The 21,251-nt window shown below is 38.0% G+C and overlaps 5 protein-coding genes across 7 annotated transcripts; 2 read left to right on the top strand and 3 right to left on the bottom strand.

Moving 5' to 3' along the window:
• The first annotated feature begins 246 nt into the window (after window positions 1-246).
• LOC117788829 (prostacyclin receptor) lies at window positions 247-5,629 on the top strand. Its single transcript, XM_034627714.1, has 5 exons — window positions 247-873; window positions 3,090-3,309; window positions 3,369-3,561; window positions 3,630-3,958; window positions 5,037-5,629. Exons 1-5 carry the CDS (start codon window positions 644-646, stop codon window positions 5,307-5,309), a joined length of 1,245 nt encoding a protein of 414 aa, XP_034483605.1. The 5' UTR covers window positions 247-643; the 3' UTR covers window positions 5,310-5,629.
• A 122-nt stretch (window positions 5,630-5,751) lies between these two features.
• Window positions 5,752-13,027, bottom strand: LOC117788828 (zinc finger protein on ecdysone puffs). Of its 3 annotated transcripts, XM_034627711.1 has the most exons (4): window positions 12,876-13,027; window positions 11,230-11,584; window positions 8,581-8,804; window positions 5,752-7,667 (listed from the first exon to the last, which is right to left on the bottom strand). In XM_034627711.1, exons 2-4 carry the CDS (start codon window positions 11,521-11,523, stop codon window positions 6,071-6,073), a joined length of 2,115 nt encoding a protein of 704 aa, XP_034483602.1. In that variant the 5' UTR covers window positions 11,524-11,584; window positions 12,876-13,027; the 3' UTR covers window positions 5,752-6,070. The 3 variants fall into 3 exon arrangements, with proteins under 3 accessions (XP_034483602.1, XP_034483601.1, XP_034483604.1); XM_034627710.1 differs by lacking the exon at window positions 12,876-13,027 and having other exon boundaries at window positions 5,752-7,664; window positions 11,230-11,581; XM_034627713.1 differs by lacking the exons at window positions 8,581-8,804; window positions 12,876-13,027 and adding an exon at window positions 11,699-11,808 and having other exon boundaries at window positions 7,500-7,664.
• A 1,215-nt stretch (window positions 13,028-14,242) lies between these two features.
• On the bottom strand, window positions 14,243-19,578 carry LOC117786980 (NEDD4 family-interacting protein 1). Its single transcript, XM_034625415.1, has 2 exons — window positions 19,440-19,578; window positions 14,243-15,183 (listed from the first exon to the last, which is right to left on the bottom strand). Exon 2 carries the CDS (start codon window positions 15,179-15,181, stop codon window positions 14,393-14,395), a length of 789 nt encoding a protein of 262 aa, XP_034481306.1. The 5' UTR covers window positions 15,182-15,183; window positions 19,440-19,578; the 3' UTR covers window positions 14,243-14,392.
• Window positions 15,290-19,575, bottom strand: LOC117786981 (protein spitz). The gene is made up of 2 exons (XM_034625416.1): window positions 19,440-19,575; window positions 15,290-16,375 (listed from the first exon to the last, which is right to left on the bottom strand). Exon 2 carries the CDS (start codon window positions 16,245-16,247, stop codon window positions 15,594-15,596), a length of 654 nt encoding a protein of 217 aa, XP_034481307.1. The 5' UTR covers window positions 16,248-16,375; window positions 19,440-19,575; the 3' UTR covers window positions 15,290-15,593.
• A 406-nt stretch (window positions 19,579-19,984) lies between the features above and the next one.
• LOC117788467 (selenoprotein F) lies at window positions 19,985-21,123 on the top strand. Its single transcript, XM_034627246.1, has 3 exons — window positions 19,985-20,136; window positions 20,192-20,307; window positions 20,365-21,123. The coding sequence occupies exons 1-3, from the start codon at window positions 20,089-20,091 to the stop codon at window positions 20,741-20,743; spliced, it is 543 nt and encodes a 180-aa protein (XP_034483137.1). The 5' UTR covers window positions 19,985-20,088; the 3' UTR covers window positions 20,744-21,123.
• Window positions 21,124-21,251: the final 128 nt, after the last annotated feature.

The raw sequence follows: 21,251 nt of genomic DNA, 5'->3' as shown, positions 1-21,251 counted from the left end.
TTTCGAATGCCAGGGCCGAAGTTTAAGGGAGGCCGACCACCAGCAGCGTAGTTAGCGACCCGACGCGTCGCTAACACTTGCCGACCTGTGCCGAAGTCGTCGTGTGCCAACTGTTGAGCTTTGCTGTCGCAGTCGCAGTCGCAGTCACAGTCGCTGTTGCTGTCGGCGTCGGCAAGGAACTCTGCCACCCACTAGATTTGCGGTTAATAGAAACAGCAGCCGACAGTTGCAGAGCAGCCGGCGCCGTTGTCGTCAACGTTTGTCGCAGTCGTTATCGCCGTCGTTGTCATCAGTGCTGTCGTCGTCGTTGTAGTTGACTTTTCGGTTCGTCAATATAAATCGACGACTCGTTGCAGACGGTGCATGAAACGTAAAGCACGGAGACGTTGCATCGTAGTGCTAAAGAAATATATAAAAGTGCTCCTATAAATCGCGCGTGCGTAACTCTTGAAAAATATTTGTGACCTGTTGTGGCCAATCCCTGCTTAATGATCAGATTAACTGGCCAAATAGCATTCGATCATTAGCTCGAAACTAGTTTCCAGTTTCCATTCGAGTGTCACAGTGGCAGCTGGACTTTACAGCTTAAACAGTTGACCATTTCAAAAATAATTAAATAAATATTTGTGGCACGAGTTTCCAAATGGAAAACACAATTGCCACAATGGCATACACTGCCACAACACCTGCAGTGGAAATGTTTAACACTACAAATAGTACAGTTTCGGTTGAATCAAAATTATATGAGAATCCCAGAAGATTGATTAGCAGTCTTATTGTATTGGGACTCGGAGTGCTGGGCAACTCTTTGGCTCTAATTATTTTGGCGCGTAAAAAGCACAACAAAAACAGCAAATACACGTTCATGTTGCGGTAAGTTAATAAATGCGCATATGCACGCATACACATACACATACACATGCAATTGGTGTGTGGTAATAGTTGTCAAGTGTTGCGAGTTCATGGCAGTTGTTGAGGTTTATTCAACTTTGCTAGACATTGTGCGGGTCCGATTTGCATTTGAGCCAACATCGATTCGTCAATCGGCAATATACAATTTCAATTGCGTCTATCTTATCTGTACGGTGCGGATTTAGCTACAACTACAAGTATCTAAATGTATCCGAGCAAACCAGATATTAGATAACAGACTAAGTTATGAGCATATTCCTTCATTTATCATCGTAAGATCCTATTAAGTTAAGTCCTCGCTGCCAGCATCAATTTTCGCATTGAATTTAATTTACGCTTGAACAATAAACAAATCAGTAAACTGCGTAGAACAGCAATTTGAGAATACTTCATAAATTCCACCCCATCGCATCTACTCATCATCTAATAAAATTATCCTTGCCGTGCTCGTGTGTGTTCTCGAGTGACAAGACAGCTTTTGATCTTGGCTTAATTTGATTGATGAATATGTGTGCTAGGATTGGCACTTGACTTTGCATTATTTATAGACAGTACTGTTATGCCCTCAAGAGGCGAATTTACTCATGAATTGTTCTTGTTGTTGTTGCTGTCCATTGATTTCGCAAATTTCCTTTAAATGTTTTCACTTGTCAATTGCAATCGCCATAATGAAAAATCTTGCATTCAGTTTGTATACACAAAAAGTTTACAGTTCAACCATAAATTGTAATTTGTAATTACAATTTGCGACTTAATCTATAGATGCGAGTATGTGTAAACATATATAGTATTTGGGATAAACGCGTTGTTGATGTTATGCGGTTACACAAATGTTCAAATGTTTAGTTCAACAATTACCTAAAGCATTCCCCTGATATTTAGTTTTGTCGCTCTCCCTCCAAAATGTAAACCACACAAATTTAAATTTCTTTAGACACTAGAAAGCTAAAAAAAAAAAAAAATTATTCACTGCTGAGACAAATGATTTTACTATGACATTTTCCAATGACATTCCATTTTTCTTAGTTCTGGAAAAAAACCATATTGTGCTTTTGCAGAGACAGACAAAGTGTTTGTATTTTTTTCTCAAAATAGTTAGTATTACTAAAAAAAAATACTCTCATAAAATACTCTTTCATCCTCTACTTTGCCTATCAATAGAGATAATATATCATTTTATCAGTTAAACTGTATCTCATATATTTCTCTTTTTAAATGCATTTCTAATGCAACTTCCCAAGTGGAGGGAGCAATCTGTCAAATAGCGATGTATCTATTAATACACTTTTCTAAATATAAATTCTATACAAAGGAAGTTTAAAAATGATTTACATAGAATTTTTATAGAAGCACAGCTATGTTTCACAGCTTAATTTAAAAATAATAAATATGAAAACGTTTCATCAAATATGAATCATATGTACTATAAATGTGAATTATTGCGATCTTCATATGATATTTTATTAATATGTTTATTTATTTTAATTTTATGATACAATCCGTATTTTCGAACTGTGCGAAAAGTTTGATTGCCTGTGTGATTGATATTATTTTATAATTCTTAAGTTTATATTGTGTAAATTTTAAAGTAAATATAATATTCCAAATTTTTTTCTAAATTTAAAATCATTAAATCATAAACTTAAATTTAATTTACATAAAATAAACATTGTTGCAGTATAGAACACTATTAGAATACGAAAGTACGTACATTTTTAGCTAGACTGTCGAATGTTTTTATTGATAGATAGTGATAAGGTTATAATTGTATAAAAAACAGTAGTGTAGTGACAGATATCTAGGCTAAAAGAAACATAAATAAAACAAAGCAAACCTCTGTTCCGGATATTGAGGAACTACTCAACGGTAATAAAAGCTCGTTACCAACTTGTGCCTGGTCAGTTCAAGTTGGCCAAGTGTGCGAATACGACGCAATTTTCAGGCAATCGATAAGGTTAAGCGATTTATAAGTGTGACATCATTAAACGAATTTATTGTGTGGAAAACTTTAATTGCAATATTTACGAGCCCAAAAGGCCTAGAGAAATGTTGAGCACAAGCACGGCCTTTACACATCCGAGCACGTCTTCAAAGGCAACGCTCTCCTAAGCTAATTTATTGACCTGTTCACAAAATCTCACTAACCCCACTTCCTTTCTTTTCCCACTTCCCTTTAGCTGCCTGGCCACAAATGATTTGGTTGGTTTGTTGGGCATGTTTACGGCAGCTCTGCTCAATAGCATTTTTAAAGTGGAGGAGCAGTCGCAGTCTGTTGTGCATCTCAACTGTATTGCCCATGTGGTATGGCGTTTCTTTGGCGTCAGCTCCGGCTGTATTGCCGCCGTAATGGCCGCCGAACGTTGCATGGCCCTGGCACGTCCCTTCATTTATCACAAGGTAAGTTCTAGAAATCTACAAGCAATTGCTTAAATTTAAAGTGGACATTTTGACTGCAGCACATCACCTACGAGCTGATCCAGAGGACCATTCAATGCATTCTTGTGGTTGCGCTCATTGTCACATTTCTACCATTTTTTGGCTTTGGCGCCTACATTGATAAATCGAATCCGGATAAATTACAGTGCATACGATATCGAGATGCGACTGGTATAATGAACAACTCCTACTCTATATTATTTATGGTTTTTGGTAAGAATCATCTATGTCATTCCTTTCTTTTCTCCGACAATAGCTTATTCTTCTCATTATCTCCACAGGTTGTTTATTGGCCGTTGTGATTGTCGTTTGCAATTTGTTTGTGGCACGCGTATTGTGGATTGTCGGACGCAGTCGGACAACTAAGCGTCATATGCATTACAATCTGGTCAACAGGGAGCAGAGTGTGCGCAGCATCGATCCGGAGACCAGCAGCGGCACAACGCTCTACCAGACCCAGTTCAGTAATCACAATGTCCCTCCGCCACGTCAGTTCCATCACAGCAACAGCGTGACCATGACGTCACAAACATCACCCGATGAGATTAAGTTTGCCAAGCTAATGGCATTCCTGAGCTTATCCTTTGTCATTTGCTGGATGCCACAAATGGTTAGTATCAGAAAAAAAATAAAGACATTCTCATACAATTGTAGTTATACTCAGTACTCAAAGTATATAAGAGTGATATTACTTACAATCTAAAAGTAAATTTCTTCCGATTGATCGACAACCCGAATCTTTTTCTTTTCGATAATTACATCACAACTTATAACTTTGTTAAAACTTAACTGATTTTTATCATTTTTTATACCCGTTACCTAAAAATTATCGGACAAGTAGAACGGGAGTATTAGCTAACCAAAGTTATTAGTAAATAAATTAATCAAATCTATACAATCACCTAAAAGTATGCAGTAGTTTTTATTAGATAGTAATTTAAAGTACTTTTATATAAATAGCCTTTCCCACTTGTTATACCCGTTCTTAAAAAATAAGTAAAAGGGTATATTTGTTCGTTGGAATGTATGTAACGGGGAGAAGTAGGCTTCTGCGATCCCATAAAATATATATATTCTTCATCAGCATCAATAGCCGAGTCGATATAGCCATGTCTGTCTGTCTGTATGAACAAAAGGATCTCAGAGAAAGAGTAACCAAATTTGCCTCACAGATTTCTATATACCCCACGCAGATCAAGTTTGTTTCAAATATAAGCAACGCCCCCCTACGCTTCCGCAAATCGCGAATAATCACCACACCCACAGTTTTTAAGTATTATCTTATGGTAAATAACGTTATCTATTAATATTATTTATGATTTCACTTAACCGCAGCAAGATCGGACAAGTAGAACGAGAGTAATAGCTAACCAAAGTTATTAATAAATTTATTATTCAATACAATCACCTAAAAGTATGCAGTAGTTTTTATTAGTTAAAAATTTCTCTACAGTACTTTAATATACATTGAAATAGGTAACGGGTATCCTATGGTCGGGATCTCGACTGTAGCCTTTCCCACTTGTTTTTATCTTGATTTGATTCTGAATGTAAATTTAAAAAAATATATATAATTTGGGTACTTATGAAAGTTAGGATACTTTAATGTTGGGTAAATCGCAGCTAAGCGTTCTTATTTTAATTCAAAATAAATCCAACTTCTTGATTTTTCTTCTATTCTTGCAAAGATCGCCATACCTCTGGCCATCCGGGAGAATCGTGTGCCGAAGAAACATGTATTCTTTCTGTTTGCCGATGTTCTGATGGCAATACATTTCACCCTGGATCCATACATTTACGTGCTGTCGCGCACCAAGTGCATCAATTGGTCCCTAGTCGGTTGCATCAAGCGATGGCGTTGTGGTTGGCGCGGTGGTCGTCTGCAGCGATCCCAGAGCGATCAGAGTCGCATTCGCACCACAACCACGGAGCAGCACACGCTCGACGGTAACTTTAACTGACTGTGGATCCTCTTCGGTCGTACCTAATGTACATAGATGTATTAAGAGAGTTGACCCTCAGTTTATAACGAGTATCTCAATGGTGGACACATTCCTTCAGTCGGAGTTCAATTGAAGGAGCTGCCTGTCACATTTAAGCTTAAGCCATAACCATATCAGGACTGCAACATACTCCATATAAAGTGAACAACTCCCCTCTCCACCCAACGTTCACATAATCTCAAAATATGCACACAATTCGTACAATAATTATTGATTAATGTTATAATAGCATGTACTTACAGTATACGAATTAATAAATATTTTAAGTGTAAGCCAAAGATAAATTTTCATTTAAAAGACCAGCAAATATTTGTGTGTACAAGTAAGTTTTTATTTTTAAATTTAATCATATAATTTGAATGTTTTTCGTTAATATTGATTTATTTCTTTATATGTGGTTTATTTGTGTCTTGATTGCAATCGGAGACAAAATATCTGGACAAATATCCATATCTATGATTCATGTCTGTGTCCATTACAAAAAGTTTATGCAAAATGAGGTGAAAATGTCACTAAGAAGAAAATATTTTAGATTGTTTGTTTTTGTTTTTGAGATGCGAAGAATCCGTTATTAAATCTCTTGCATTGCGGATCTCGAAAATGTGTGAAAAGTTGTTTAATAGTAATAATGTTTACATAACATTAAGTTATGGTTAATTATATATTTATATTGTATTGTATTGTGTATTGTGTCTTATGCCCAGGTATTGCTGCCCTCTCTAGTACCGGTTGTAGCGACCACGCGCGCGATTGCGTTGCGGCGTTGCCTTGGGGCCAGCAGCTGCAGCGGCAGCAGCGGCGACGGCGCGGGGCTTCTTTGCTGGCGATGGTGCTGCTTCGGCTGGAGTAGCAGCAGCCGCAGGAGTAGATGTTGCAGCTGCAGGTGCAGCTGCAGCTGGAGTGGTGGCAGCTGGTGTGGCGGCGGCTGCGGCGGGTGTTGCTGGTGCAGCCTTGGCTGGAGTTTTAGCTGGCTCGGGCTTAGCTGGTGTTGCTGGCTGGGCGACGGGTGCAGGTGTTGGGACTGGAGTTGGCTCTGGCTCTGGTTCCGGCTCAGGTTCTGCTTCGGCTTCCTCCTCTTCCTCTTCCTGGGCCTCCATCTCCTCACCATTCTCTTCGCCAGCGGCTTCGTCGCCACCCTCTTCCTCACCCTCAGCATTCTCATTCATCTCGAAATCTTCATCATCGCCAGTGGCTTCCGATGGATCATAGAGCTCACCCTCACCACCCTCAGCTGCCTCTTCGGCAGCGCCCTCAGCTGCTGGTGCCTCGGACTCCTCAACCTTGCGCTTCTTGCGCTCATTCTCCTCAATGGCAGCGGCGGCGCGCTTTTGTGCAATCTTGGTGTCGCTAGACTTCTCGTTGATGAACTTGAGGAAGTTGCGATGATGGGTAGCTGTGCGCGAGTGAATCTCAGCAGTGACCTCTGTGTCAAAGAACTTGCTGCAGACAGCGCATTCAAAGCATTCCAGCTTCGAAATGAGTGCAGGTCCAACGGGACGCTGCCAGTTGTATTTGGGCAGGCGGGTGTCCACCTCACTAGGGATCTCATCGCCTTCGGCAAAGTCAAGGATGCAATCCTCGGGATCAACGGGCAGAGCCACCTCCTCCTCCTCCTGGCTTTCATTGAGATCTTCACCCTCCTTGGTTTCGTCGGCGGCTTCTTCACCCTCCTTAGTCTCATCGGCCTCAGCTTCCTCGCCTTCGGCGCCATCCTCAGTATCCTTCTTAGCTTCGGTAGATTCCTCACCATCCTTCTTGACGGGCTTCTTCTTGCGCTTCTGTGGTGGACGCAGATCGCGTGTCTCCTCCTCAGCGGTGCTGATGGGCAGAGTCTGTCGCTTGCGCTCGCCGACCTTAGTGTTGTTCTCAGCCGCCTTCTTCAGATGATCAGCGGACAGCAAATGAGTGTCATAATCGATACGTGTTGCAAACTCCTTGTTGCATTCCACACACTTGGGATGCAAAAACTTCTTCAGCTGCAAATGACCCTCGGACTTACGATGAGTCGAAATGTGTCCATGGAAATTCAGATCGCACATGGTGCAATAATCCAGCTGACGCTGCTTGCTCTTGCCCATACGCTTCAAACGATCAAACTCAATTGACTTGAGCTGCTCGGCGATCTTGGCCTCCTGACGAATCATGTTGGCCTTGAGGCGGTAGCTCTCCTCAATGCCCTCGCGCATCATCAGATGAGTGCGTCCCTTGATGTGATTCTCAAACGAGTTGGCGTCCCACATGTGCTTCTTGCACAGATGACAGTAGAACATATCATTGGGCACACTGGCGTACGGTGATTCCTTGGACATGCTGCTACTTATCGAACATGGTACGTATATGGGAAGAGTAAAAAGAAATTTTATAAGTCACCAATGTTTAAATGGAAAATGCGCGTCTGGTAGCGTGGTTGGCTATATATCAGCGGCAAGTATAGAAGTCACGCTGAAATGCTTTAGTTAGGAATAGATACATACAATATATGAAAAGATCTGCCCAAACTAATGAATAATGATATTAAAATGTTGGTTAGAATTGAAAGATGAGAAATATTTTCTGGCATCACAAACAAATATCCCCCTTTTAAGCTTTAGTAGATTAATTTAGATAAAACTATGGACATTTTGCCAATGTTATCGGACCGTTCTAAACACAAAAAGTTAAAAAAAATCAATAAAAATATTACTATTATTCTCAATTAGCTAAAGATTGATTAAGTTCCTAAATTTCCCCAACTCGAATGTCTTTTAAATGATTTTAAAATATGTAAAGCACTAAACAACAAAACAAAAGCAAAATGTAATTAAAGATACGTATAAACAATTAACATAAATCCGAAAATATTTCGTTGATCAATCCATGCCAGACTACAACCCGGTACGCTAACAGACGCCAACGACCAGAAAAGATGGGTTCTTCTATTCAAAAAAGAGGACTATAAACCGTCATCCATTTGAGGAAATTATTTGTGATTATTTTTGTAGAACTTAATATTATTATCAAATGCAATAGATAAATTGGAAATTAAGTACTTAAAAGTATTTGCATTTATTATTTTGTTTTGTTGAGAAAAATTGATGCATTGATAAAAAGTTATTTGTAGATATTTTTGTGGGTAGAAAAATTGCGAATTGAGCAATCTTTCGCTCTTGGTTGGTAATTGTTGTATTGGAATTTTATTTTTTTTATTTTGTTTTGTTTGATTTTAAAGTAGTTGTAGTTGTACTCTTACCTCTCAATTTTTTTTTCGCCAGGAGTAATTTCCTTCTTTTTATTAGTGTTGGCATTTTTAGCCAAAAGTTTCTTGGCACGATCAAAAGCATTCTGCTTACGAATGCCGCCGGCGCCCTGCTTTTGGGGGGGCTTGGGACCACTAGTAACGCCACGATTTTGGAAACCTCCTTGGCCACGACGATTATTGAGACGATTGCCGGCACCGCCACCGCGATTGACCATCTTTATAATTTATGTTTGTTTTAACACATACATATTTATACAATACATTTAAGTAGTTGGTAGATTGATAGGAATTTTAGATAGATAGTGATATAAATATATATAAATTGTTGTTGTTCAATTATTTGTAAATTCGTAATTAATGGAAATGCATGGAATACATGGAATAGATCGTGCGATCGATATCAATATATCGATATATGGTACAATTAAAGATCAATCGTTATAGAATTTACAATTACATATCGTTGTCATTGTCGTTATAAATATAATAATAGCAAACGAGTTGAGATATATGGCATTAACCATTTACAATGTTTTGGTTGGTGATTTGGAATAAGTTTGCATTTAATTGTGGGGTGGATGGAAGTTAAAAATTCGTTTTGTTTTTTTTTTAAAGATACACACAAATATATAGAAGAATAATAGATATAATACATATATAAACAGATGTATTGGTCAAATCGGCGGGACGGTCGCGCAATCAGTCGACGGGGATGTTTTTTGTTGTTGAAGTCGTTGGCGTGGCGGCGCGTGGCATTTTGAGGTGTTTGGACATTGTGATCAACACAGACAGGCGGGCATGGAAACCAAATAAGGTTATCGATATCGATTTCGAGTGAGTTCGGTCAGAGCAGGAACGTTGAAGAAGAGTGGCGATGTATATTGTATATTGATTTTGTTTGTTTGTTTGTTTTTGTTTTTTTTTTTTGCATATATATTTGTTTTGTTATTTGTAATTGCAAGTTGCAGTTGCACCATCAATCAGTACCAGTACCAGATCGGATCGGTTATCAGTTTCAGAGCAGAGCAGATTAGAAGAGTTCAATCAATCAATCAATCAATCGGTGGCGTCGCATTGGAAGTGACATCGCATCGTTTACATTTTGTACAGTTTTTGTGCATTTCATTTGCGTTTTATGCAATTTGTGTGTTGCGTTGCATATTATTTGTTTGTTTATTGTTTGTTTGCATGTTGCAAGTGCCGCAAAATTTGCCATGTTTTCAAAAATGAATGAAATTATTTGGATTTTTAATTGAAATTATGTTTTCATATTAATTTTTCATTGGATCGGCAGTTATTATGCAGTTTCACACATAAATAATAATAAAAATAAACAAATGATAATTTGCATATACATTGTCCCAAAAGACAATACAAGCAACAGAAAAATATTGTTGTGACGCATCATCAACAAAAAGTCGCGTCGTATCAACGATGGCAGACACCAGGAGCAACAGAAGCAACAACAATAATAGCAGCAACATTGCCCAGCAACAGCAACAAGCACATGAATGCACGCAGTGACGACAACGTGTCGGAGACATCAGCATTTGATATATATATATATAATATACGGAGATATATAAATATATATATGATGTATAGGCACAATCGATGCATTCGAAATGCGTTTTTGGATTCGATTCGATTTGCGTTTTTGAGATTGTTTGTTTCAAACAAGCATCGAATATTATTGTTTTCGTGTAGAAGAGAATAAAAATAAATATTGGTAAATTAGAAAACTGGTGAATTTGTAAAAATCCAAAAGATTTTTCGATATTTGGTTTATGTTGCTGTTTTGTTTGGTTTTGTAAATTATTTTAAAATTTAATTAAATGCCTAAATACATCTAATAAGAAAAATATCAATAAAATTACTTTTAAAAATTATCTAATCATTTTATCGTCATCATACTCTTTTCATCGTTAAATGGAACATTTGTTGGCGGTACTTATATTTCGTGGTACAAACAAGGAAATTCAACAAATTGTGCAATTTTTTAGCTAAAGAAAATAAAATTTGCATTTAAAATGGAATAAATGCTTTTTATGTCGAAAACCTTCTCCTCCTCCATCATACACAATTTCCATATTGTACAATCTTTATACAATATCAGCAGGGTTCTCTTTGTCGCAAATTTGTTGAATTGTTTTTAGTATTTTACTACAATCTATTAGTATTTTGTTTTGCTTTTAAAATATACAACAACTATGCTTAAGTAACAGAGCTAGCCAAAGTTTGTGTCTTGATAACAAAAAAAATATAACAAAAAAGGGTTTTTTTAATTCTTCAGTGGATAGAATTAGCAGGAGTTTTGGGTATTACTTCATTCGATATTTATTGATTAAAGGAAAGACTACCGGGTGAAACAAAAGTTCCGTAGAGGAGTTTAATTAACTTTGAATTAAATTGAATATCTGAGTAGAACAGTAGAATAAATTATGTCTTGAAGTTTAATCAGATTAGAACTAGAAAATGTTAGAAACTTCAACCTTTAAGATTAATTTGACAATTATGCTCGGACAGCATAAGAAGTTTAGAAATCGAAGTTAAACTCTGCTGCATTCTATCCACCAGAGATAAAAAAGGAACAAAATGAAAAGGAATTCAGTTCTTGCAACTGAAATTCAATATACATACCGGTCCGCCGCGTTGATTACGATTTCCCATGCCACCGCGTGGCAGATCCAACAGAGATGGTGGATTCTGGTTTCTGAACAGGTTGTTCAGCAAATTGTTGGCCAAGTTGATGGCCTGGGCGTTCATCTGGCCGCCACCTTGGCGCATGTTGTTGCCGAATTGACCACCGCCGGGATTCTGCGACTCCCAGGGTGACATGTTCATGTTGCCCATGCGATTGGAGCCCATTGGGCCGCCGTATTGGTTGTTACCGCCAAAGTTACGGTTACGATTCTGGTTACCACGGAATGCCATGTTTCCCTTTACGTTGTTGCCGTTACCCAAATGTTGTTGTGGATTGCCGTTGATCCTTACACTGTAACAAAAGAATTCAGTACATATTATATTAACATGATTATCTATTGTAACTTTTTAATCTATTTAAAGATGCAGATACATTATAACATATTTTTTAAAACACTCAGCATACCTGGCCATAATTTTGATAGGATTTGTGGAATTGTTGGGAGTTGGAATATATGTGTATTGTCTGGGTGCAGGTGAGTAAGGGTGTATGTGGATTTACAAAGCGTACGTTTATGAAGCGAAATGCAATGAAAATGAAAAGTTGCTGAAAAAAAATAACGGCACAAAATATGAAAAAAGCATGAAAACAATCTATAAATGTTTTGATTAATGCAGTGATTATTGATTAATTATTGCTAGCTACTAGTAATTATAATGTAATAAAAAGGTTATATAAATAGAACTACAAATTATAATAAATAAATTGGCACTTTAAAGTATCTCTTAGTTGATCAAATCGACTCTCAATTTGTTTACATGTATCTGCAATGTGAGTATTGTATCTAGGGGTGCACGACCCAAGCACAGATACATACACATACATACAAAACAAAGCATCATCACAAATGAGGGTAGTACATAAAACGCGTCCCATTGACAGTGAGAGCATGAAGTGTGTATACAAGGCATATGCATGTATGATGATGATACCTGTTTCAATTTTTTGCAGAAAACGTTAAGAGAAATGAGAACACCAAACGCTCAAACAGAAAACTGGTTTTGTTAAAACCGTCAACACTCTAATATTATAACCGGCTAAAGAAAAAGTGGCGAGAAAAGAGATGACAGAAGGTGAATGTCTATCTAGAAAAAATTAAGATGGCGGCTCGGCAATCCGGGCATATGTGCGTGTGCGTTTGTATTTGTGCTAAAACACCACCAAGCGCTGAGTCAGAAGCCGGCGAATGAAAAAAAAATGTTTCTTTGCTTTTTATACAAAAACTGACATGAATTTACACAACAGCAAATACTATCAATTCTCCCACACCACCACCACTTATAATTAGCTTTGTTGCATCTGTAATTATTTGCATTTAGTAAATAATTAATAATTACAGCTACTGTACTTTTGCAAGGGCACATATTGCATAAGAATATTAAATTATAGTTACGAAAAATTTATATTATACAAAATACATTTTTCCCTGAGCACCAAATAGCAGCAATAAAAAATCAATAATTAGACTGCAGGCTACCGGGCTCAGGCGATTGAGGAAAAATCCTACGACAGATACACACAAAGCACCATTGAAAATTTTCATAGCAAGAGAAATTATTCGAATATTGTATTGTACACTTACGTTATCGAACCTGCTGCAGTTTTGCTTCGCGTTGCAATATATTTAAATTGGTTATTTCACACGTTTTTCTATTAAATTATTTCTAAATTAAAGATGGCCGCCTGTTGTGAAAATATATTTTCACACACGAACGAGACAACTTTATATGAGCTGTAAAAGTAATTGTGAACTAGAGTTGTCGCCACCTGGTCCAAATGCTGCCACCCGACCGAAAGGATGCCACCTTGTTAAAGTCACCGATCTGGCAATATGCACCACTTTGGGTCAAATGAAAAAATTGGTAACTTAAAAATTGTTCACCTTTTTTTTGTCAACTTCTTAATTTTAAAGCTAGAATTTTGAAATTTTTGCAGAATTTTTGTTGGAACTGTCTGCATTTTTAATATCTTTTGTTTTTCAGAATTAAATTTGTAACTTCTCTCCCCTTGGGATCAAAAGTCACAAGCCTTCACTTAACTGCTTACCGTAATTTTATGTAATTTCGAGTTTTAAATTTTCTTAAAATTATTAATTCATTGCAAAGCTATGGTATTTTTATATTTTCAATAGCTAAATTTAAATATGTCGTATATCGCGCCAACTCTGAAGAACGACCAGTTCAGTGAACAAAAGTGCCGATCTGGTTTGTTTTTATTACTACGACCTTGATTGGCAGTGCTGCCACACTAAGCAATTGATTTGACTTTTCGATAATGGAAATTCATTCAATAAAGTTGGCATTTGTAAGCGCGCTAACATTCAAATTGTGACCGTTAAAGTAAAGTAATGGAGTGTTGATATTCTTTACTTTATTAATTTGCATAAAACTGACGCATATTTTTTCAATGCATCCTTGTAATGCATATTTCAATTTTACATACAAAGGGATTAAACATATTAATTATAAACGTTATATTAATTATAATAGTTTTGTGTATTTATCTAGCAAAATTACCGCTGGCCTTTGTGTAACTGTTTAAGTACCACATCATAAAGTAGATTTCAATAAAAATATGGTGGCGTATTCTTCTAAGTGTTGTGTCTTTTTGTTTCGAGTGGAAAGTGGAACTTTAACAGTTCGTTTCGCTACTAAATAAAAATAGTAGAAGCTACACACATTTACATACATACAATACAATACATCAATTTGATGGCCCAAAAACAGCTCAAAGGTGCAGCAAAACAGGATCCAAGTGATCCTCGTTGCGTCTCTCTATTCCCACTAATCTGTGCGCGTCTTTTGTTGATATGTTGATATGCTTGACAATTACATAAACAACATTATTATGCTAGTTTTGTTTTTAAACTGATTTGTGGATTTAACTTGCGCTAATTAACATAGTAACTACAGAAACACTAACCAATAGTAAGTTTGCAGTAAATTTCCATTTTTTTGGGATCGAAAGAAATGGGGAGGGAAACACAATCGCAATCGCAATCGCCGTCGTATCGTCGATTCAAACAACTCGCACACTTAACGTATTTACATAACCCGACGACGACGTTGATGGCAACGGCGAAGGCGACGGCGCCCGCACCTAGTAGAAGAAGAGCAGCCGCTCTTGGGCCGAGGCGGAGAGCAGTCGCCAGGAGCGTTTAATGCTCACATACTGAATGAGTGCACGTATGGCAATGAGAAAGCCAAAGGCGCAGATTAACCACCAAAGCCAAGAGTTCTCATGCGATGCCAAATCCGTCGAGTGCTTCACAATCAACGTCCATTTGGCCAGCGACAAACCAAATCCGGAGAGTGCTCCATAACGTGCGGCAATTGTGTGACAGAAACATGTGAGCATTAAGAATCCAATCCAGTTGAACAGAAATGCGACCATAAAAGCTGTAATGAACATTATGTCCGTGCCCAGCAAGTTATCTGTCGTGGACAGACTGTTCTCCGGATCGCTGGCATCGATGGCAATAAATGTTAATGCCGGCTGAGCGGATCGCACTCCGCCGGGACCATCGCGCAGCGGATTTGGCGGCAGTGGCAGCAACGGATTTGGTGGTGGCGGCAACTGTTGCGTCGATGGCAATGTGAGAAATGCGGGCGGTAGCTCTCCGTTCAATGATTTCTCCATTTGCACCTCCTCGTAGGTGGGCAACTTGCCATGCATCTCCTGCGGCAATGTCAGCTCGCTCTGCGGCTGTCCCGCATCCGCACCGTGTGTGGTCAGTGCCAGCGAGGGCAACTGCGTCGTCATGGGCACCTGTTGACCACCATGACCCATTGCATCCGGTTCGTACGGAGGCGGAGCACTGAAGTCAGCCTTGGGCGGACCCAAAGGATCATCCGCATTCCCTGTGGGCTGCTGGTTGTTGTGTGGCATAGCTGCAAAAGAATAACAAACAACTAATAAATATATAATTATTAAATACAATTATTACTAGAAGCTATAAACGAGCAGATCATCTGAATTATATAAAAGTCAGCTTTATCTTTTAGTTTTTCGATTTGTTCTCGCTTTTATTTAACGTTAATTGTTAACGCGGCGTCATAAAATAGTACTGTATATAATTAATTTAAATAATTATTAAATTAGTTTCAAATGGGCGGCTAGCTGCCAAAATTGCATTGCGTTATTTCCAGCGTTCAGTTAATAATACTATAGCTTAATACTATATCGAGTTGGTTAAAAAGTTACCAAAGTTACAAATCATAAAAAAAAAACAAAATCAGTTAAAACAGAAACAGGTTAAAGAAGTAAAAGGACATTCGCTGCAGTTGTTGTTAGTTGTAGTTTAATGCCTTGCTCTTTCGTGGCTTGAAGCCGACTGCAGATAGGCCTGCTCCAAGCTTAAAATGCGACTATGATGTGGCCCAAATGGTCGTCGCGCTATGCGCAATGGTTTTAGGCCATCAACTTCATCGGCGCCGGCATTCTCGAATCCCAGGTCAGCCACATCGGTGGTGCCACTGTCATGCAACTTTTGTTTGGCCTGTTTCTCGTGTCGCAAATAGAGTACGACACAGAACATGACCATAAAGATGACGGCGAGTGTTGCACCACTGACAATGCTCGCCTTCTCCAACATGACACGATTCCGTGTGGGCAAGTAGGAGCCATCGATCTCCTTGTACTCGCAACGTGGTCCCATAAATCCTAAAGCGCACTCGCAATTGTAGAGCACCTCGTTGTGAATCTCCACGGTGAAGCAGGTGGCATCATTGAGGCAATACCAGGCGGCATATGTCGGCGGACAGTGGTAGATGGGGAATGTGATGTTCGGACGCGAAGGCGTTGTCAATGCTATGACATTATCCGGCGGCGGAGTTGGTGGCGCCTCCGGACGTGGCTTGGATATGGCACGCGATGAGCAGGCAACGGTTAGCGACAGGCAAACGCTCAGTACAGCACAGGCAAGCAGCATAGATCTCATCATCTTGGTTATCATTAATTTGGCTTAGCGGCACATGGCAGCAAATCAGTTAACGTGGCGGGAATGTATGTGTGTTTGTGTGTGTGTATGTTAACCAAGTCTTGTATTTCTTTTATTTTTTTTTTGGTTTTTTGGTGCGTTTGCTGCAACAAAACAAAAGCAAAGTGCAATTAAAATTCAACTCAAAAATTCATAAAAATGTTGTATCTGTGTGAGTTGTGCCGAGTGTGTGTGTGTGTGTGTGTGTGTGTTAGTGCCAGCCTTGCCCTCAATCTCATTCACACACACACTCTCTCTCTCCCTCTCTCTTTCTCTCTCTTCCACTAAGCTTTCTTGTTCGCGTTGATTTTCCCGCCCCGCTTGGTTTGGGTATCGACCTAAGTGAAAAATAACAAAGCAACTTATTAATTGACATTAAAAACAAAAAAAAAAACAATTTAAATTTGAACAAACTAAGATACGAATTACACAGTTTATTTACCTGGCTCAGATGTTTACACAGTTTGCACTTGATTATTTTTAATTATTATTACTTTTTTTTACATTTATTTTTTCAAAACACACTCGGAACATTTCACAGCCAGGTTCAATGCGCACTTGAACTAAAACACGTATATCTTAACTGGCTTTAATCAAAAGTATACGACTAGCAAATACCCTTACCTACCTAAACAGCTTTGTGATTCATTTTTTGCGTTTTTAGTCTACACACACGCATTCTAATTTAATTAGTCAACAGCTTTCTTTTTCCATATCTAACTCACTAGCTACCTGTTGTTAGTCCTTGAAATTAACGACACTTTAGTGAGTCGTTAAATGGTTAGGAAATAAACGCAGCACGAGAAAGGTGTCAGACAAATGGAATTCAACTGACTTTAACAACCCACAAATCGAGACAACTATAAATAAATAAATGAGTGCAATTAGTTTGACCTTTTTTCTTCAATTGAAGCCATGTGAATACATATGTATTTGAATAACTTGTTGTTCAACTTCAAATACTCGTAGTTGCAAGAAATGCGTGAAGAAATGTTTTTAGGCCTAATTAGCAAAAATCAACGAAAGTAATACCCGATTCTAAAAAAAAAAGAAAAACACGCAAATGCGCAGTTTGTTCGTATTTCAGTTTCAGTTTCGAATGCGGGTACTAATTTGTATGCGGGGATGTGGGCGGTGCGTGTTTTAGACCAATAAAGGCATGGTCAGTGGATGTAATACCCAATAGGAGGCTCATAACCATTTATATAAACAATTACATGAATACACACAGCAGACACTATAGTAAGACCTTTAAGATGATAAATTGTATAATTTTTTGTACAATTTAACTGCTCTTTATATAAAAAAGTGCACCATTTTAGTTTTAGTACAAGTGTTCTATTATTCATATAAAAAGTGTGCCATTTTAACCTAAGTGACTTTGGTATTGGTCTGTACTGCTCTTATATAAAAATTGAACAATTGTAGTTTAAGTACAAATTTACTACTTCTCAAACTGTGTACTGTTTTAGCACCAGTGTACTCCATATTAGTTTTAGTACAAGTGCACTGCTTTTTGAACAAAAGTTGTACCATTTTAGTACAAGTATAGTAAGGATGTACAGTTTAGTTTTAGTACACTTGTACCTAATGTGACAAACATGCAATAGGAGACAAGGTGAATTTATGTTTAACCTTATTTCATTTTATTATAATTGAACTGATCGTGCCTTTTTCATATCATCTTTGTTCTTGTTTCTTCTTAGTACGGTATCGTTAAACGAGTACTTTAAATGTACGCATATTACTGCTGGTTGTGACTGTGTGTTCATGCAGTTCGCAGTACTCTTGTAACACACACACATGCATACATAGGAGTAAGTTATATTAATTATAAGCCAGATGACGAGCAGCTGACTACGTATGTATGTTGTGTATATATTTCAGCCTGCATTTGTTCTTGTTGTGGCGTGGCGAAATAATAATCGCAGATTAGGCGATAACAATAACAATGAAAGTCTATTGATAAGACAACACACTCGCAGTTGAGTCATTTGAATGAAAACTACATATACATACATATGTATGTATCAGTTTACTCTCATTATGAACAAATTGCAAAAAAAAATCGTAGGTAAAGAGAGACGAATATGGTGACGAAAGAGGAAGGCTTAACACTTGGCGTGGGTAGGAGAAATCCAATAGGCTGTACATATAATTATAATACATATACAGTGAGCCACTGTGCATACATATACAAATGCACGTGCATGTGTAGGTATATATGTACATAGGTACATGACGTGTTAGGCAGGTACGTAGGCATTTAATAGTTGTGTCTCTTGGGTAACAAAGGCGTTTCTAAAAGTGACGAGAAATAGCAAAAATACTGAGAGAATTTGAAGGTCTCGCATTTCGTATTGATAAGAAATTTGAGAGGGACGACAGCTGCAATTTAGCGGCACATGCAGCAGGTGCGAATGATGCAGGCAGACATACACACATACACATTCATATGCATGCATGCAACTGCGCCCTATAAACCAGTTAAACGAGACATGAACCGAGGCGGAAGTTGACTGAATGGAATGGAAGACTGAAGAGGGAGCGACCTTAAGCAGCAGCTTCCGTCTGTCTGTTGCAGCTTCACGCAACTTGAATGAACACACACACATGCACACATGCGATACGTTACATGTGTGTGCATTTCTATATACACACGGCTAGAAAGAACCGTTAGCCAAGCAGAGGAGTGGGAAGAACAAGAACAAGTTTCTATAAAGCTGTATTTCTGATCTCCAGTTGTTTTTGGGCAAGGGCAAGTTGTTTAAAAAATATTTGAATTGAATAAACAAGTCTTGCGACTAAATAGTACACAACACTTTATTGCAATGAACAATATTTTAGCACCGTGGCGCAAGATCAACAACAAATATAGTACATATATGATTATAAGATCGCTAATCAAAACACAAACAAACGCATACACACACAAACCGCCTCACGTAAACATATATATGTATGTATGCATATGCATGTGTATACACATCTCTTCAAGTTGCTCCCCTGGAGCTGTTTTTCCCCCATCTTTACATATTTCTATTTCTGTGCTCTCTATGGCTACCCCAACATCATCAAGAACTCGGCACACTCAATGCCTAATTTTATTTTTACAACAATCGAATTTGTGTTTCGTATACCGATTTAGGTTGTCTATTTATTATTCACCTTTTTTCTATGCGTTCGTTCGTTGATTGAGTTTTCACTTTTGCGCAGCGCGTTCGCTCTCTACAAATGCAGTTATTGATTTGCCAAGAAATAAATAGTACCGAGTGCACACAGAATACTGTTTGTTGTTTCTCTTGGGCCAACAATTAACGAAAGTGCCGCACGTTGTTTTTCTTTTCGTCTACAATTTGGAAAAATTGTAATTATTTATCAATTACTATTTTTAAATATGTAAAATTCGACGGAACAAAACAAATGCGACTACGTGAGCCACATTCTTCTTCTTCTGTACCCACAACGTCGCCACCTGACCCAAATGCTGCCACCCGACCGAAAGGCTGCCACACTGTTAGATTTACCGATCTGGTTTGATTTTTTTTAATTAAAAAAATAATTACATTTCCGAAAAAAGGTGTTCTGAATTTTTGTACCTTTTTTCAAGCTAGAACTTAAAAATTTTTTATTAGAAATAATGATAAATTTTAGTTCACCTGACTACTAAGACAAGTTGGCACCACCATATTTGTAATCAGCTGTTCCATTGCGGTCTCGGTCAGTGCTAAAAAAGTTAGCTTGTTCTTAGTTTCTTAACACTGGATTAAAATTGTAAACAACGACGTGGTTGATTAATAAAAATTTGTAATTAAAGATGAGAAATTGCAGTTTATTGATATTTTCAGTATTAGCCATACTATGCGTAAGTAGCCTGGATTGCACCAGAGTGCCCTTTACTGATTTTTTACATTTTTCAGTGCCAAACTCAAGCTGAATTCACGGCGGCTGACTGCCGAAAGCTGGGCTTCATTAAAACGCAGCTAATGTGCTCCAATTGTGAGAAACTAGATGATTTTGGCTTGGAAACTTTAAAGTGGGTAAATGTTTAATAATATATTACAAAGTAATAACCAAATTCCATCGGTTATAGACCGCATTGCAAGCAGTGTTGTACTCAGGACCAACAACCGGCTGCACAGCGAACTTATGCAAAGGCAATTTTAGAGGTGTGCACCTGCAAATTCAGGGCATATCCGCAAATACAAGCGTTTATACAGAGCGGCAGGCCGGCAAAGTTCCCCAATTTGCAAATTAAATATGTTCGTGGTCTGGATCCCATTGTCAAGCTGCTTGATTCCACCGGCAAGGTGCAAGAGACGCTATCAATAACCAAATGGAATACGGATACCGTTGAAGAGTTCTTTGAGACGCATCTGGCCAAGGAGGGAAAGGAGGGCAAGAGTTCCTACAGCGTGGTGGAGGATGCGGACGATGATGACGAAGATTATCTGCGTACCAATAGAATATAAAATTGAAATGTTTATTGTACCTTCATCTTAGTAGTCAATAATTATCAAGTTTATACGTCAGCTTAAGTCGGTTTTAATGGAATCTAGTTGACTTACACCGCAATTATAAACTTTTTAATGCACCTGAACGCTAAATGTGAGTTAGCAAAGTAGATTTAAATTATAGCATACATTTATTACAAAATCAAAAACTTCCACATACAACTGGAGTTATATATTGTAAAAAAACAAAAATAGCTATAAATCTTAAACACTAAGCTAAATAGTATAAACACCTTAAAAAGTTGTGAGTCAAACAGGTTTTGGATAAATCACGTTTAGCTGACGTATCAACTCGGTAAATGTATAAATAAAGCTAGCCTAGGGTTTGGGAGTCACAGCCAAAGCGCTTGAGCTTTTTATTTGTGAGTAAAGCTTTTGAAACACTTTGAGAGGCAGTTTTGGCTACAGTTTGAAAGCAAGCAAACGTTACAGATTTAGAGGCAATTTACCATTTCTAATTTTACCG

Source organism: Drosophila innubila, assembly GCF_004354385.1.
Source record: "Drosophila innubila isolate TH190305 chromosome 3L unlocalized genomic scaffold, UK_Dinn_1.0 0_D_3L, whole genome shotgun sequence".
Lineage (NCBI taxonomy): Eukaryota > Metazoa > Arthropoda > Insecta > Diptera > Drosophilidae > Drosophila > Drosophila innubila.
This window is presented reverse-complemented; position numbering and strand designations above follow the sequence as displayed.